Source organism: Cyphomyrmex costatus, unplaced genomic scaffold (assembly GCF_001594065.2).
Source record: "Cyphomyrmex costatus isolate MS0001 unplaced genomic scaffold, Ccosl1.0 scaffold467, whole genome shotgun sequence".
NCBI lineage: Eukaryota > Metazoa > Arthropoda > Insecta > Hymenoptera > Formicidae > Cyphomyrmex > Cyphomyrmex costatus.
Window position 1 is genome coordinate 1 of NW_017278933.1, and position 16,225 is coordinate 16,225.

Sequence of the window (16,225 nt, forward strand, 5' to 3'; positions counted from 1 at the left end):
GAAAATGCTCTCCGATTGAGATAGAAAAAAAATTCAACCACCCAACGAACCTAAATGTTTATGTTGCAGGACATAAAATTGCCAAAGAATGTCCTTCAGACTTGTCATACGTGTTCTTGGGTACTGAAAAAATATATTTCTAAGCCAAAAAAATAATGTTTTTCAATTAATTTGTGACTTCAGTAGATTGAAATACCTTAAGTTCAATCTTAAAAATCTATCTTCTCTTACAATTCTCAATATTTTCTCATGGTAATTTTTTTTATATGATCTTCTCAACATTTCGAATAATCTCGTATGCATTTGACAATATCTTTTACGATTGAAAAAATAAAATTTTTTTTTCAGTGAAAAATTCGAATTTTTTTTTTATAACAATCTGGCATGTTTTTGACCACAAAATCGACGAAGAATAAAAATACGAGCACCTTCAGTCATTAGAATTTCGAGGGGTCAAAATGAGACAGGTGCCTCCCCTTAATGTAGTATATGATATACATATAATAATATACATTTGAAAATCGTAATGAATATACAACTTAAACGTTTTTCATAAATCTAATTTATCTAATGAACGTTCTATATGGTATAAATATGGTATAAAAATATACATATCGATAATTTGGAATTAAAATAGTGTAAATATCTAGACGTAGAGGAGCTATCAGCGTCAGGGTGCAGCTCAAAAGCGAGACAGGTAGAAACGGCCAAAAATCAACTTCGAATTTTTTTAATTGTAAAGTTATTTTCATATTCTATTGTATATTGTAGTTTAAAACATTTCAAGCAAAATTATGTTAGAATCGATTAATTATTATGGGTTCCGTTGTACTCTAAAATTAGAAATCTACACGAAATCATTACTCACTCGAAAGATGAAATATTCAAATTAGCTTTCAATAATATTAAGTTTTGCAAATTTTAATTTCTGCTTATTGATTAGAATAAGTATTCGAATAGAAACGGAAAAAAATTAAGTACAAAAGCTTTCAGATATGGATACATACACCAAATTGAAATGCGTAACTGTCGATTTTTTTGACATTACGCTCGTTGCCTTTTGATAATTCTCCAAAGTTACCCCACAACATATCCGGAAAACTAAAATATGAATCTCTTAAGGATTTAATATACTTTAACTTTAGTCGGCTCACTTTTGCCCGTTTCCATATATTATCAAAATACACAACAAAATAAATAAAATTGCATGTGGTCATGATTTAATACGCGCCACCCCACTCCTTCCTACGCAAGTCATAGGCACAGTATAGTGGATCGCCTCGCATCACAAGGAACGTATATTTCTTTATGTTCTCTCACCTCAATTGCAATCGCCATATTTCTTCACATGTTATTTCTTTTAATATTGTAAGAAGACCGCGGTATTTTTTACTCACATCCTTTTTTACTTATTTTTTCTTTTGATTTATAAAAAAGTGTTTATTTATTATCAAATTCTTTTTTCTAGGACGGAAGTCAACACAAATATTTCGGATTCTCGTATCAATCAGTTATTTTCAACTTTTTTCCAGTTAAAAAATTTTCTTCGGCCCATATTTCTTTCCATTGATTGCTTTAAAAGCAATAGAATTAGTAAAAATAACAGAATTTAAAAAAAGAGAGATTTTTAAGAAGATGACAAAAGTAAAAGACGTGAATTTAATAATTGACTTTATTATTCATAAGATAAATGTAAACTCTAATGATATAAATAGATTCTATATAGGCAAATAAGTTCAAAGTTGAGTATTTTGAGAACTAAACGCAATGCTAAATTCGTAGCTGTCAATCAAATGAAAAACAGATTTGAACTGCAAGTTGCAGACTGGTTAAATTTTTCCTTTATTATTCCTAGATTAATTATTATTGGTATTTCCAGTTGTACATCCAATATTTTTTTCAATCGCTTTCCATATGTCAATTTCCCAGTCAACGCCTTTTCTCAACGTCGTGTATCAGTTCCTCGCCCATCTGCATCTTTTTGCGTTTGATCGCAGAAAACTCTCCAAAATGAGAGACTATGGAGAAGTCAAAAGAAAACATCCAATTGCTTCCCGAAATCAGCAGTGTTTGGATTTTTGGCTTTTTTAATATCAGGTTCGGAATCAGCGACTTCAACAATTCCTATAGATACCGAGTTTCACACAAATTCGTCAAAGTTTTGTAAGTATGGCCGCCATATTGAATTTACTACTTAGAATTTTCTGTTTTTGACATCAAATTCGGAATTAGCGACCTCAAAAACTTCTAGATACGAGTAGATTTCACAAAAATCCATCAATATTTTGAATTTTGGACACTTTTTTGTATTTTCTAGCCATTGTGTCCCAGTGGAATATTTCTCTAGTGTCGTCGCTTATTTTTTACAAAGCGCGCGTTTATGAATACGTATATGTAAAAATGGAAAGATCGTGGATATGCCTACCAAAAATAAGTTTATCAGACACGTTTAAAAATACATATAAAAAATACCTTCATAAATACGTTTATAGGTATATACGTATTTAAAATAGGATGGGTCACGGATGTCTACGAATAATGTACGTTAGTCTAATACGTTTATATGTATTTTTTTAAATATGTTAATAAATAAGTTTATGTATACGTTTATAAATACGGTTATATATGTATACGTGTATTAAATGGAATAGGTTGCTACATGTCCACGGATTATATACGTTTATTATATACATTTCTTACACGTACAATACGTATGGTTGTATGCGTTTTATACGTTACATATACCAATGTATGTTTATTGGAATGTTTCTGTTATGCGTTCATTTTTTTTGCAACCTTTTGATTAGATGAATTTAAAAAAATTTCTTCAATAACATTAGAAAATAATCGTACTTTTTATTTATATAAAAATCGATGTCCACAAGTCTAATCTGTAATCCTCAGTCTCCGTAATGTGTAGTGCAACATAGATTTAATGCTCATAAAACTTACACTCAACTAAATACCAGCTAATTGTTAACTATACTTTCCTCACAGTTTAACTATATAATAGCAGCATTTAGCAAAAATAGTTGAATAGTGAGTGCTCCTCAGGTAGAACACAAAGTCATAATAAAATCATAATGATATCAAGGATGTCATCATGATGTCATTTCATACTTAAAAAAAACTTATAGATTATAAATCATTCGAATTCTGTAAACCTCTAACGTTAATAATCTTAAACTTGGTTCTCATCGCATTGTTCTAACAACGAACAAATTTCTAAATCGTACATCGATAGAATTTTATAAGAAACAATTACACGCTTTTACAAACTACATGTATAACTAGACGAATTACATTGTTCTTGCTGGTGTGCAGAAATGAATACAACTTCAACTGTGCGAGTAAGAATACACACCCATTTTTATATACTTTATAAATATTTATAATACTTTTTTAATATATTTTTTATATTTCAATTTTATAATCTCGAACAGTTGTTATCAACTTGCTATCTTTGTAACATTGATAATGACCTAATAGAGGTCAAAACGTTTGTTATTATATTTTAATTAAATTACGTAATTTTAACCAAACGACAATTTTTATTTACAAACAATTGGATATTTTAACGAATTTTTGGCTCGTAGCCTTTTTTCCTTTTTCATTATTCTTATAATTTATAAGTTATTTTTTGTAAAAATTATATTTTATGCTTTCGATTTTGACGGGAAGAACATTCAGATCCTTGATGAAGAATCTTGTTACAACAAACGCTCAGTCACTGAGACGCTCTATATCAAAACGCAAATCAACAGCCTTAACTTCCAGGCTGATATGGAAGATCTTCACGAATCGTATACTCCGATAATAAACAAGGTCTAACTTTGCATAGCTTTATATTACAGTTTAATTTCAAGGTAACAGCTAGACGGTTTTATACATTACATATCCGACATTGTGCACGTAATATGTGATACGAAAATGCGTTTTTTTCACTGACTTTATTTTATTTTATTAACGACTTTCGCTTTGACATGGAATGATCTAATCTTCTGATTTGGATGTGAGTTTTTTATCGGATGGCCGCAACGAAAGACCGAAACAGGTTAATTTTAATTTTAATATTGTACTCTTATCGAATGATAATTATCGATTGATAATTATTGATTTTGCATTTTTTATTAGATTTGTGTTTATTCTCTAATGTATTATTCTTGAATATGATGATTTATATTATTGTTACGTCTTGACTTTCTCAATCGCCCTGTATTATTTCGAAGTATTTTTAATATCAAGAAACATTCCATTTACATTAATTTTTTTAAATTTATAAATGACAAATAAGATATCTTTATGATATTACTATGACTTTTACGTTCTACGTGGGTTAATCCTTCGCTGGATCTAAGTGTTGTAGTGTGTAAGAACAAACTCAATTAAAAAATTTACTGATGAGATTTTCTGCTGAACGCGCTCATATACATATGTTGTGTAAGAGTTATATCAGAGAGTGAGTGAAAAATTAACATACAATTTTCAATAGTGTAGATCTGTAGATGTTTTCGCATGCATATTTTTTTGCCAGTCACTCAATAATTATAATTTATTATTTATTATGCGTATAACTTATGAATAACTGGTATCATCGGTATCAGTACTTGTTAAGCCTTTAAATTGTTCGATACATTTTTATTAATTTTGAAAATATTTCGCTACAAACTGTTGGAAAGAATACGATATTGTAAAGGAAAGGAAGCGTTGTTAAGACGATAAAGTACATATAAAATTCGAGTTTTAATGTCTTTAACAAAAGGAATTACATTAGAAGAAGAAATGAAGAGGAATCCTCAATTGAAACTGTCCGATATGCAATCACTGAGAGAATGGTGCGAGAAGCAACCACATTTGCCAAAAATTGAAGACAGCTTCCTCGCTTTGTTTCTTCACAGCAATTACTATCAAATGGAACCAACGAAAAACAAAATCGAGAATTATTATACGATAAGGACACTTTTACAAGAAGAATTTTGCAATCAAGATCCGCTTAAAGAAAAGGGGCTACAACAAATCTTCAAAACCACGTAAGCAATTTTAAAATTATTAATGAATGAAAACAGTAGTAATATTTATAATTTGTTCATATATACATAAAACGGCCAATTTATATAACATTTAAAATGTTAATCTCATTAATATATAATGTGAGATCCACTTTCAAAATAAAATAATTCTTATGAAATGTATAGACATTATACTTTCGAAGATATCATAGAATATTTTTAATATTTTTTATACATATATAAACTTGTTATATAAATAAATTTAAGTAAATTATCATCAATAAATTTAATGTTAAATTATAATACACTCAACTAAATATCGATAATAAACTTAAGTATCTTAACAGATCGAAAACACAATTGAGCTATACAAGATGTAATAATTATATAAAATTTATTATTATTAATATCATACGGAACGTTTCAATTTTACTGTGTCCTCATCAGCCGTACATAACCCACACAAATTAAAACACATCAAATAAATTTAAGTTACGCCAACGCATTATAAATTACGTGGTATTAAAATTCAAAGTAAAAATTATAAAAATTAAAAATTACGCATTATAAAATATAAATTTTCACAAAAGTTTGAGCTTCATTTATAAAATCGATGGACATTCATATAACAATAATTAATACGTTAAAAATGGCGAATAAGAGTCAAATTACAATTTAAAATCTGAATCTGATAATTTATTCTAATATTCTATATTGCGAAGAATATCACGTAATTTTTGGCGTTTCGTCCCGGCTTTTACTACTGGACTCATCAGTAAGGTATTGTAATGGAAGCCTACCTTAGGCGACGGTGTAAGTAATTAAATTGAGATGCTATATAAAGAGATATACGCGTGTCTCAGCACTTGCGAGAATTTGCGAATATCGATAGACCTTTGATGGCGGGTCGACGTAGTAATATTCTTCGCAACATTTATCCAAAGTAAGAAATAACGTTCTATTAATATATGTAGTCCCCCCAAATTGACAGTCATATAGTCAAATCGTAAAAAAAAGGATTGTATTGGTTTTTTCTTATAATTTGATTATATGACTGTCCATAAACTTCATAAATGAAGCTTAGACTTTTGTGAAAATATGTATTTTAATAATAACTGCGTTGACGTAACTTAAATTAAATTTATTCAATTTATATGTTACAATTTATTTAAAGAAGTATATTATTAAATAAATTAATTTAATTTAAAAAGGTTTGTTTTTCCTCTAAATGGATTGACAAAGGATGGCTGTAAGATGGTATTTTTCTCATTACTGGACAGTGATCCTTCTTCCTTTGACTGGATTTACAGTTTCAAATATGCCACAATGTCATTGGACATACATTTATTGATGGATGGTACGACTAATGGTACTATTTTCATTGTTGACGCTAGCAAATTCTCCTTTGGTCATGTTAGACGATTGAATCTATTGGCAATGAAGAAATATGTGTACTACGTTCAAGAGGCAGCTCCAGTACGATTAAAGGCACTTCATATTATAAATGCGTTACCTGCCATGGAATTGTTTGTCAGCTTGATAAAGCCTTTCGTGAAAAAAGAGTTGATAGACATGGTAAGTATTATAAATCAATCATTTAAATTCAGTTGCGTTTACTTAACACAACAGCCGATTTTTAAGAAGTGTATTAATTTCCTACAAGCGTGATATAAGCGCGATCAAATAATTCAAATGTAATTAATAACTGTTTCTAATCGTACCCTTATAAATTTACTTTTAAATAAAACAAGAATTTTACACAAAATATAATATTGTATAAATATTATCGCGATAAACGTAAAAAAATGTTTTAATTTAATTATCCATAACATCATAACGTTAAGTTGAAAAATTATATTCACAATACTGTACTATTATACTTACAATTAGATAAGTTTTTCTGAATTTATTTAACTCTTCTAGATATATTTTCACTCATCGTTAGGGAGCCTTTCTGAATACATCCCAGTGGATGCGTTGCCAAACGAAACAGGTGGAAAAGCCGGTTCCACGCACAAGCTAGCTGAAATTCAAGTGAAAAAATTGGGAGAGTTTCGCGAGTGGTTTCTATTGGATGAATCAACCAGACGCGTTAACGAAGCATTAAGAATCAGCAAGAGCAAAACAACTAATGATTTGTTTGGTACAGAGGGTAATTTTAGAAAACTTGATATAGATTAATAAACATTTATAATTTATTTGATTTAACTAATCATGCTATTATTACGTAATTTCTATTAATATTATTTTATATTTTGCACCTTGAAGTGTTTTATATAATACTGTATCGTCCCAATAAACGCTCTAGTGGTATAAATATGATATCATATATGTACCAATGGTTTAGAATTTCTGTAGATCAAATTAATCAACGACTATTATACTGTATATCAATATTGGGTTAAATTATATAATAAATATAAATATTTTAAACGCTTTCTGTATACTTAATATACACGTTATACTACAAATATGGTATTAATGTAGTATATGATATACATATAATAATATACATTTGAAAATCGTAATGAATATACAACTTAAACTTTTTTCATAAATCTAATTTATCTAATGAACGTTCTATATGGTATAAATATGGTATAAAATATACATATCGATAATTTGGAATTAAAATAGTGTAAATATCTAGACGTAGAGGAGCTATCAGCGTCAGGGCGCAGTTCAAAGGCGAGACAGTTGCTTGCTAATATGACTCGAGGCCTTGGTTGAAGTTCCGGTACTGCATAGTGGAATTAGTGAGCCAGAAGACAGGTAGAAACGGCCAAAAGTCAACTTCGAATTTTTTTAATTGTAAAGTTATTTTCATATTCTATTGTTTATTGTAGTTTAAAACATTTCAAGCAAAATTATGTTAGAATCGATTAATTATTATGGGATTCGTTGTACTCTAAAATTAGAAATCTACACGAAATCATTACTCACTCGAAAGATGAAATATTCAAATTAGCTTTCAATAATATTAAGTTTTGCAAATTTTAATATCTGCTTATTGATTAGAATAAGTATTCGAATAGAAACGGAAAGAAATTAAGTACAAAAGCTTTCAGATATAGATATATACACCAAATTGAAATGCGTAACTGTCGATTTTTTTGACATTACGCTCGTTGCCTTTTGATAATTCTCCAAAGTTACCCCACAACATATCCGGAAAACTAAAATATGAATCTCTTAAGGATTTAATATACTTTAACTTTAGTCGGCTCACTTTTGCCCGTTTCCATATATTATCAAAATACACAACAAAATAAATAAAATTGCATGTGGTCATGATTTAATACGCGCCACCCCACTTCTTCCTACGCAAGTCATAGGCACAGTATAGTGGATCGCCTCGCATCACAAGGAACGTATATTTCTTTATGTTCTCTCACCTCAATTGCAATCGCCATATTTCTTCACATGTTATTTCTTTTAATATTGTAAGAAGACCGCGGTATTTTTTACTCACATCCTTTTTTACTTATTTTTTCTTTTGATTTATAAAAAAGTGTTTATTTATTATCAAATTCTTTTTTCTAGGACGGAAGTCAACACAAATATTTCGGATTCTCGTATCAATCAGTTATTTTCAACTTTTTTCCAGTTAAAAAATTTTCTTCGGCCCATATTTCTTTCCATTGATTGCTTTAAAAGCAATAGAATTAGTAAAAATAACAGAATTTAAAAAAAGAGAGATTTTTAAGAAGATGACAGAAGTAAAAGACGTGAATTTAGTAATTAACTTTATTATTTATAAGATAAATGTAAACTCTACTGATATAAATAGATTCTATATAGGCAAATAAGTTGAAAGTTGAGTATTTTGAGAACTAAACGCAATGCTAAATTCATAGCTGCCAATCGAATAAAAAACAGATTTGAACTGCAAGATGCAGACTGGCTACATTTTTCCTTTATCATTCCTAGATTAATTATTACTGGTATTTCCAATTGTACATCCAATATTCTTTTTCAATCGCTTTCCATATGTCAATTTTGCAGTCAATGCCTTTTCTCAACGTCGTGTATCAGTTCCTCGTCCATCTGCATCTTGTTGCGTTTGGTCGCAGAAAACACTCCAAAATGAGAGACTATGGAGAAGTCAAAAGAAAACATCCAATTGCTTCCCGAAATCAGCAGTGTTTGGATTTTTGGCTTTTTTGATATTAGGTTCGGAATCAGCGACTCCAACAATTCCTATAGATACCGAGTTTCACACAAATTCATCAAAGTTTTGTAAGTATGGCCGCCATATTGAATTTACTACTTAGAATTTTCTGTTTTTGACATCAAATTCGGAATTAGCGACCTCAAAAACTTCTAGATACGAGTAGATTTCACAAAAATCCATCAATATTTTGAATTTTGGACACTTTTTTGTATTTTCTGGCCCATTGTGCCCCGGTGGAATATTTCTCTAGTGTCGTCGCTTTTTTTTACAAAGCGCGCGCGCGTTTATGAATACGTATATAATATAAAAATGGAAAGATCGTGGATATGCCTACCAAAAATAAGTTTATCAGACACGTTTAAAAATACATATAAAAAATACCTTCATAAATACGTTTATAGGTATATACGTATTTAAAATAGGATGGGTCACGGATGTCTACGAATAATGTACGTTAGTCTAATACGTTTATATGTATTTTTTAAAATATGTTAATAAATAAATTTATGTATACGTTTATAAATACGGTTATATATACGTGTATAAAATGGAATAGGTTCCTACATGTTCACGGATTATATTCGTTTATTATATACATTTCTTACACGTACATACATTACGAATGGTTGTATGCGTTTTATACATTACATATACCAATGTTTGTTTATTGGAGTGTTTCTGTTATGCGTTCATTTTTTTTGCAACCTTTTGATCAGATGAATTTAAAAAAATTTCTTCAATAACATTAGAAAATAATCGTACCTTTTATTTATATAAAAATCGATGTCCACAAGTCTAATCTGTAATCCTCAGTCTCCGTAATGTATAGTGCAACATAGATTTAATGTTCATAAAAATTACACTCAAGTAAATACCAGCTAATTGTTAACTATACTTTCCTCACAGTTTAACTATATAATAGCAGCATTTAGCAAAAATAGTTGAATAGTGAGTGCTCCTCAGGTAGAACACAAAGTCATAATAAAATCATAATGATATCAAGGATGTCATCATGATGTCATTTCATACTTAAAAATAAACTTATAGATTATAAATCATTCGAATTTCTAAACTTCTTATGTTAATAATCTTAAATTTGGTTCTCATCGCATTGTTCCAACAACGAACAAATTTCTAAATCGTACATCGATAGAATTTTATAAGAAACAATTACACGCTTTCACAAACTACATGTATAACTAGACGAATTACATTGTTCTTGCTGGTGTGCAGAAATGAATACAACTTCAACTATGCGAGTAAGAATACACACCCATTTTTATATACTTTATAAATATTTATAATACTTTTTTAATATATTTTTTATATTTCAATTTTATAATCTCGAACAGTTGTTATCAACTTGCTATCTTTGTAACATTGATAATGACCTAATAGAGGTCGAAACGTTTGTTATTATATTTTAATTAAATTACGTAATTTTAACCAAACGACAATTTTTATTTACAAACAATTGGATATTTTAACGAATTTTTGGCTCGTAGCCTTTTTTCCTTTTTCATTATTCTTATAATTTATAAGTTATTTTTTGTAAAAATTATATTTTATGCTTTCGATTTTGACGGGAAGAACATTCAGATCCTTGATGAAGAATCTTGTTACAACAAACGCTCAGTCACTGAGACGCTCTATATCAAAACGCAAATCAACAGCCTTAACTTCTAGACAGATACGAAAGATCTTCACGAATCGTATACTCCGATAATAAACAAGGTCTAACTTTGCATAGCTTTATATTACAGTTTAATTTCAAGGTAACAGCTAGACGGTTTTATACATTACATATCTGACATTGTGCACGTAATATGTGATACAAAAATGCGTTTTTTTCACTGACTTTATTTTATTTTATTAACGACTTTCCCTTTGACATGGAATGATCTAATCTTTTGACTCGGATGTGAGTTTTTTATCGGATGGCCGCAACGAAGGACCGAAACAGGTTAATTTTAATTTTAATATTATACTCTTATCGAATGATAATTATCGATTGATAATTTTTGATTTTGCATTTTTTATTAGATTTGTGTTTATTCTCTAATGTATGTATTATTCTTGAATCTGATGACTTATATTATTGTTACGTCTTGACTCTCTCAATCGCCCTGTGTTATTTCGAAGTATTTTTAATATCAAGAAACATTCCATTTACATTAATTTTTTAAAATTTATAAATGACATATAAGATATCTTTATGATATTACTGTGACTTTTATGTTCTACGTGGGTCAATCCTTCGCTGGATCTAAGTTTTGTAGTGTGTAAGAACAAACTCAATTAAAAAATTTACTGATGAGATTTTCTGCTGAACATGCTCATATACATATGTTGTGCAATAGTTACATTACTGAATGGAAAATGAAAACAATGTGTATCTACAGTTGCTGTTGCTAGAAAGCATATTTTTTTGCAAGTCACTCTATAATTTTAATTTATTATTTATGCGTATAACTAGTGGGTAACCGGTATTATCGGTATCAGTAGTTGGCAAGTCTTTAAATCGTTCGATACACATTTATTAATTTTGAAAGTATATTACCAAAAACTCTCGGAAAGAATAAGATATTGTAAAGGAAAGGGTGCGTTGTTAATACAATAAAGTACATATAAAATTCGAGTTTCAATGTCTATCATAAAAGGAATTACATTAGAAGAAGAAATGAAGAGGAATCCTCAAATGAAACTGTCCGATATAGAATCACTGAGAGAATGGTGCGAGAAACAACAGCATTTGCCAAAAATTGAAGACAGCTTCCTCGCTTTGTTTCTTCACAACAATTACTATCAAATAGAACCAACGAAAAACAAAATCGAGAATTATTATACGATAAGGACACTTTTACAAGAAGAATTTTGCAATCGAGATCCACTTAAAGAAAAAGGGCTACAACAAATTTTCAAAACCGTGTAAGTAATTTTATAAATTATTAATGAATGAAAAAAAACAGTAGTAATATTTTTAAAAATCAATCTATCAAATTTTATCGTAAGATGAACAGAAACGAAGATATTTAAGAAATACGGAATTGACAAATAATTTCGACTCAAATTTTCTAAAAATGTACAGTTTTTAATGATGTATTTTTACAACAAACTGCACCTTGTGAACGATTTATTGTCTTGTTTTACCTTTGTATATATATAAAGTACTGAAAATAGGATAAAACCGATTTTTTAAAAAATTTTAAGCGCAATTTTTAAGCGAAAATCGGAATTTTCAATAAAATGTCAATTTTTAGTTACACATTCAAACAGCTGTAACTCGCAAACTATTCATCGTAGAAAGTTCAGCCGGTGCTCATTTTTTAGATAAATTAATTCTCTTCAAAAAATCATTTGGCGCAGTACTGTCTAAATGCAGTGAAAACATACTTATTTTCAAGGAAACGCTTGAAAATGGTAATTTTTCATGATTTCTTCCCGCATCATCTTATACTGATTATCAGAACGATATTGTATATGTACATTTTGATTCAAAATTTGATTCTGTACAACTTTCATTACATACACTAAGTGCTTACAATCTACAGTTTTCGACTTATTGATTTTATTGTGCAAAACGTACAGCAATTGTGTCTTATAAAAATGTTTAAATGATCATATCTCCATCAATATGGAAATGTTTAAAAAAAGGAAATTCTTCGTAATTAAATCCCCTACAACTTTTATTTGAAGCATTTTGCGATACGAATGGCTATTCTCGAGATACAAGCGTATAACGCGCGACGCGCGTACGCGTAATCGTTTTGCATCAAAAAAGGCGAAATTTAAAAAAAATATATCTCGGCTCCTATTGGTCGTAGAGAGGCAAATAAAAAAAGAAAATGTGCGGAATTTTGTCAGCTACAACTTTCTTAACGTTTTTATTTTTGATAAAATTGATACTTTTTGAGTTATTTTCGAAAAACTGATTTTTTTGACATTTTTTCTCCCCCCATTTCTCTCAGAGGGGGGGTAGGGGTGAGAACTTTTGAACACTTCAAAGGGAGCACAAAATAAGCCTGTTCCCAAATTTGCAGACCTGTAACTATTATTTCTTCCAAATTTTCCTATTTTACTGAGCTATTAATATATGTATAATGTGAGATCCACTTAGAGAATAAAATAAATCCTATAAAATGCATGTATAGATTTTATACATTTGAATGTAACATAAAATATTTTAAATTTTTTATACATGCATAAACTTGTTATTTAAATAAATTTAAATTAATTGTTATCAATAAATTTAATATTATATTATGATTTGCTCAACGAAATGTCAATAATAAATTTAAGTATCTTCCCTGGTCAAAAACATAATTGAGCTATACAAGATGTAATAATTATATAAAATTTATTATTATCATGTCATACGGAATATTTCGACTTCATGGGTCTTCATCAGCCAACTCATACAAATTAAAATATGTAAATTGAATGAATTTAACAAGTAACATAGAGAAACACGGCAATGAGCCAATAAATTAAGTTAAAAATCTTTTTAAATTAATTTAATATATTGCGAAGAATATCACGTAATTATGGCGTTTCGTCCCAGCTTCCACTACTGGACTCATCAGTAAGGCATTGTAGTGGAAGCCTACCTTATGCGCCTGCAAGAGTTATTCAATCGAGATTCTATATGAAAAGATATACGCGTATAAAGCTCTTGCGAGATTTTTCGAATACATATCGATAGACCTTTGATGGCGGGTCGACGTAGTAATATTCTTCGTAATATTTATCCAAAGTAATATATATATTTCCCCCCCTCCAACTTGCGCGCCGAACAATCGTCGATCTTGAAACGCAACTTTAATAATCTGAAATAACGTCCGCTTAATTAAATTGTGATTTTAAACGTATCTTTTCAAATGAATTTAATTTAAGTTACGCCAACTTTGTGAGAATTTATATTTTATAATACGTTGGCATAATTTTGAATTTTTCTTATTTTTAATTTGAATTTTATTATAATACTACGTTGGCGTAACTAAAATTAAATTTTTCAACATATATGTTTTTATTTATATAGGTTATTTACAGCTGATGAGGATTCGGTGAAGTCGAAACGTTCCGTATGACATTGACAATAATAAATCTATTATACTATTATTACATGTTGTATAGCTGAACGGTTTTGAGAGAGACCCTGGGAAGATACTTAAGTTTTTATTATTAAATAAATTAATTTGATTTAAAAAGGGCTATTTTTCCTCTGAATGGATTGACAAAAGATGGCTATAAGATGGCATTTTCATCACTACTAGACAGCGATCCTTCTTCCTATGACTGGCTTTACGGCTTCAAATATGTTACAATGTCAATGGACGTACATTTTTTGATGGATGGTACAAATAATGATTTTGTTTTCATAATCGACGGCAGTAAATTTTCCGTCGGTCATGTTACACGAATGAATCCATTGGTAATAAAAAAATATGCGTACTACGTTCAAGAGGCAGCGCCGATACGATTTAAGGCAGTTCATATTATAAATACGTCACCTGCCATGGAATTGTTTATGAGCTTGATAAAGCCTTTCATAAAAAAAGAGTTTATAGACACAGTAAGTATTACAAATCAATTATTTAAATTCAATTGCGTTTAATTAACAACAGCCGATTTTTAAGAAGTGCAATAATTTCCTACAATCGTGATATAAGTGCGATCAAATAATTCAAATGTAACTAACAATTGTTCCATATTCTTTTATAGATTTAAATAAATCAAGAATATTACACGAAATTTAATTTTTTGTCATCATCTCGCAGAAGTTTAAAAATTATATTTACAATGCTATACTATTCTACTAGCAATTAGATAAGTTTTTCTGAATTTATTTAACTATTCTAGATACATTTTCATTCATCGTTAGAGAGCCTTTCTAAATACATCTCAGTGGATGCGTTGCCAAATGAAATAGGTGGAAAAGCCGGTTCCGTGCACAAACTAGCTGAAATTGAAATGAAAAGAATCCAAGACTATCGCGAGTGGTTTCTGTTGGATGAATCAGCCAGACGCGTTAATGAAGCATTAAGAGTCGGTAAGAGCAAAACAACAAATGATTTGTTTGGTACAGATGGTAATTTCAAAAAACTTGATATAGATTAATAAACTTTTACAATTTATCTGATTTAACTAATTATGCTATTATTACGTAATCTCTATTAATATTATTTTATATTTTGCGCTAGTGTTTTATACAATTATTGTATCGCGTATCTGTTTACGCCATTTTTATGCAAATTTTTTGTTCAACGGAATTAAAAAAATGTTTGCATTAACGTTAGAAAGAAATAATCCTTTTTATTTGTACTTTACGTCCTTGATCAATTGGGTTGTGCATTTTTATTTCCGTGTCATTTAATATTTTAATTACAGTGATATATTAAAATCAGGATTACGATCACGTAACTTTTTCTTTAGAACGGAAACGTGAGAATGAACATGTTTGTTGTTGTATATGTGCAGATACACACACACACACACACACACACACACACACACACACACACACACACACACACACATATATATATATACATACAAAAAATTTTCAATTTTTATGTTTCCACTCTAGGCAAAAGAACATCATTAAGATCATTGAACTCATGGTGGCTTTACTTTGATCCAGAGCAGTATTTATATGTCTGTTAAGCTAGTACCCCCCACCCACAAAAAATCAAAATAGCACCTATGCCACAATTAAGTGCTATTTATGTTCTAATTATGTGCTCTAATGCCAATTTTTGTGCTAGAATAGTTTAGCAGAAAATCGCGATCAAAGGTGGAGGTGTTGGTTTAACGTTAAGTTAGCATCTCCTTTATCAAATTATACACAAAATCAAAAAATTAATACAGAAAAATTATGTGCTTTTTATGTGCTTTCAATATCATACATCAAAATTATTGTAACAGTAACGGTTTAGAGATACACGTATGTATCAGTAAATTTTGATACATATTATAACGGTGCAGGAGTAAAGTGCCAGTTGAAATGTAGACAGCGAATTGATTTTGATTGAGACTCAAATTG

General features: G+C 29.3%; 2 protein-coding genes across 2 annotated transcripts; both read left to right on the forward strand.

Moving 5' to 3' along the window:
* The first annotated feature begins 4,681 nt into the window (after positions 1-4,681).
* Positions 4,682-7,201, forward strand: LOC108777809 (alpha-tocopherol transfer protein-like). The gene is made up of 3 exons (XM_018544779.1): positions 4,682-5,030; positions 6,221-6,584; positions 6,933-7,201. The coding sequence occupies exons 1-3, from the start codon at positions 4,747-4,749 to the stop codon at positions 7,188-7,190; spliced, it is 906 nt and encodes a 301-aa protein (XP_018400281.1). The 5' UTR covers positions 4,682-4,746; the 3' UTR covers positions 7,191-7,201.
* Positions 7,202-8,719: 1,518 nt separating this feature from the next.
* On the forward strand, positions 8,720-15,300 carry LOC108777762 (alpha-tocopherol transfer protein-like). Its single transcript, XM_018544724.1, has 5 exons — positions 8,720-8,746; positions 9,083-9,248; positions 11,823-12,111; positions 14,392-14,755; positions 15,043-15,300. Exons 1-5 carry the CDS (start codon positions 8,720-8,722, stop codon positions 15,298-15,300), a joined length of 1,104 nt encoding a protein of 367 aa, XP_018400226.1.
* The last annotated feature ends 925 nt before the right edge of the window (positions 15,301-16,225 follow it).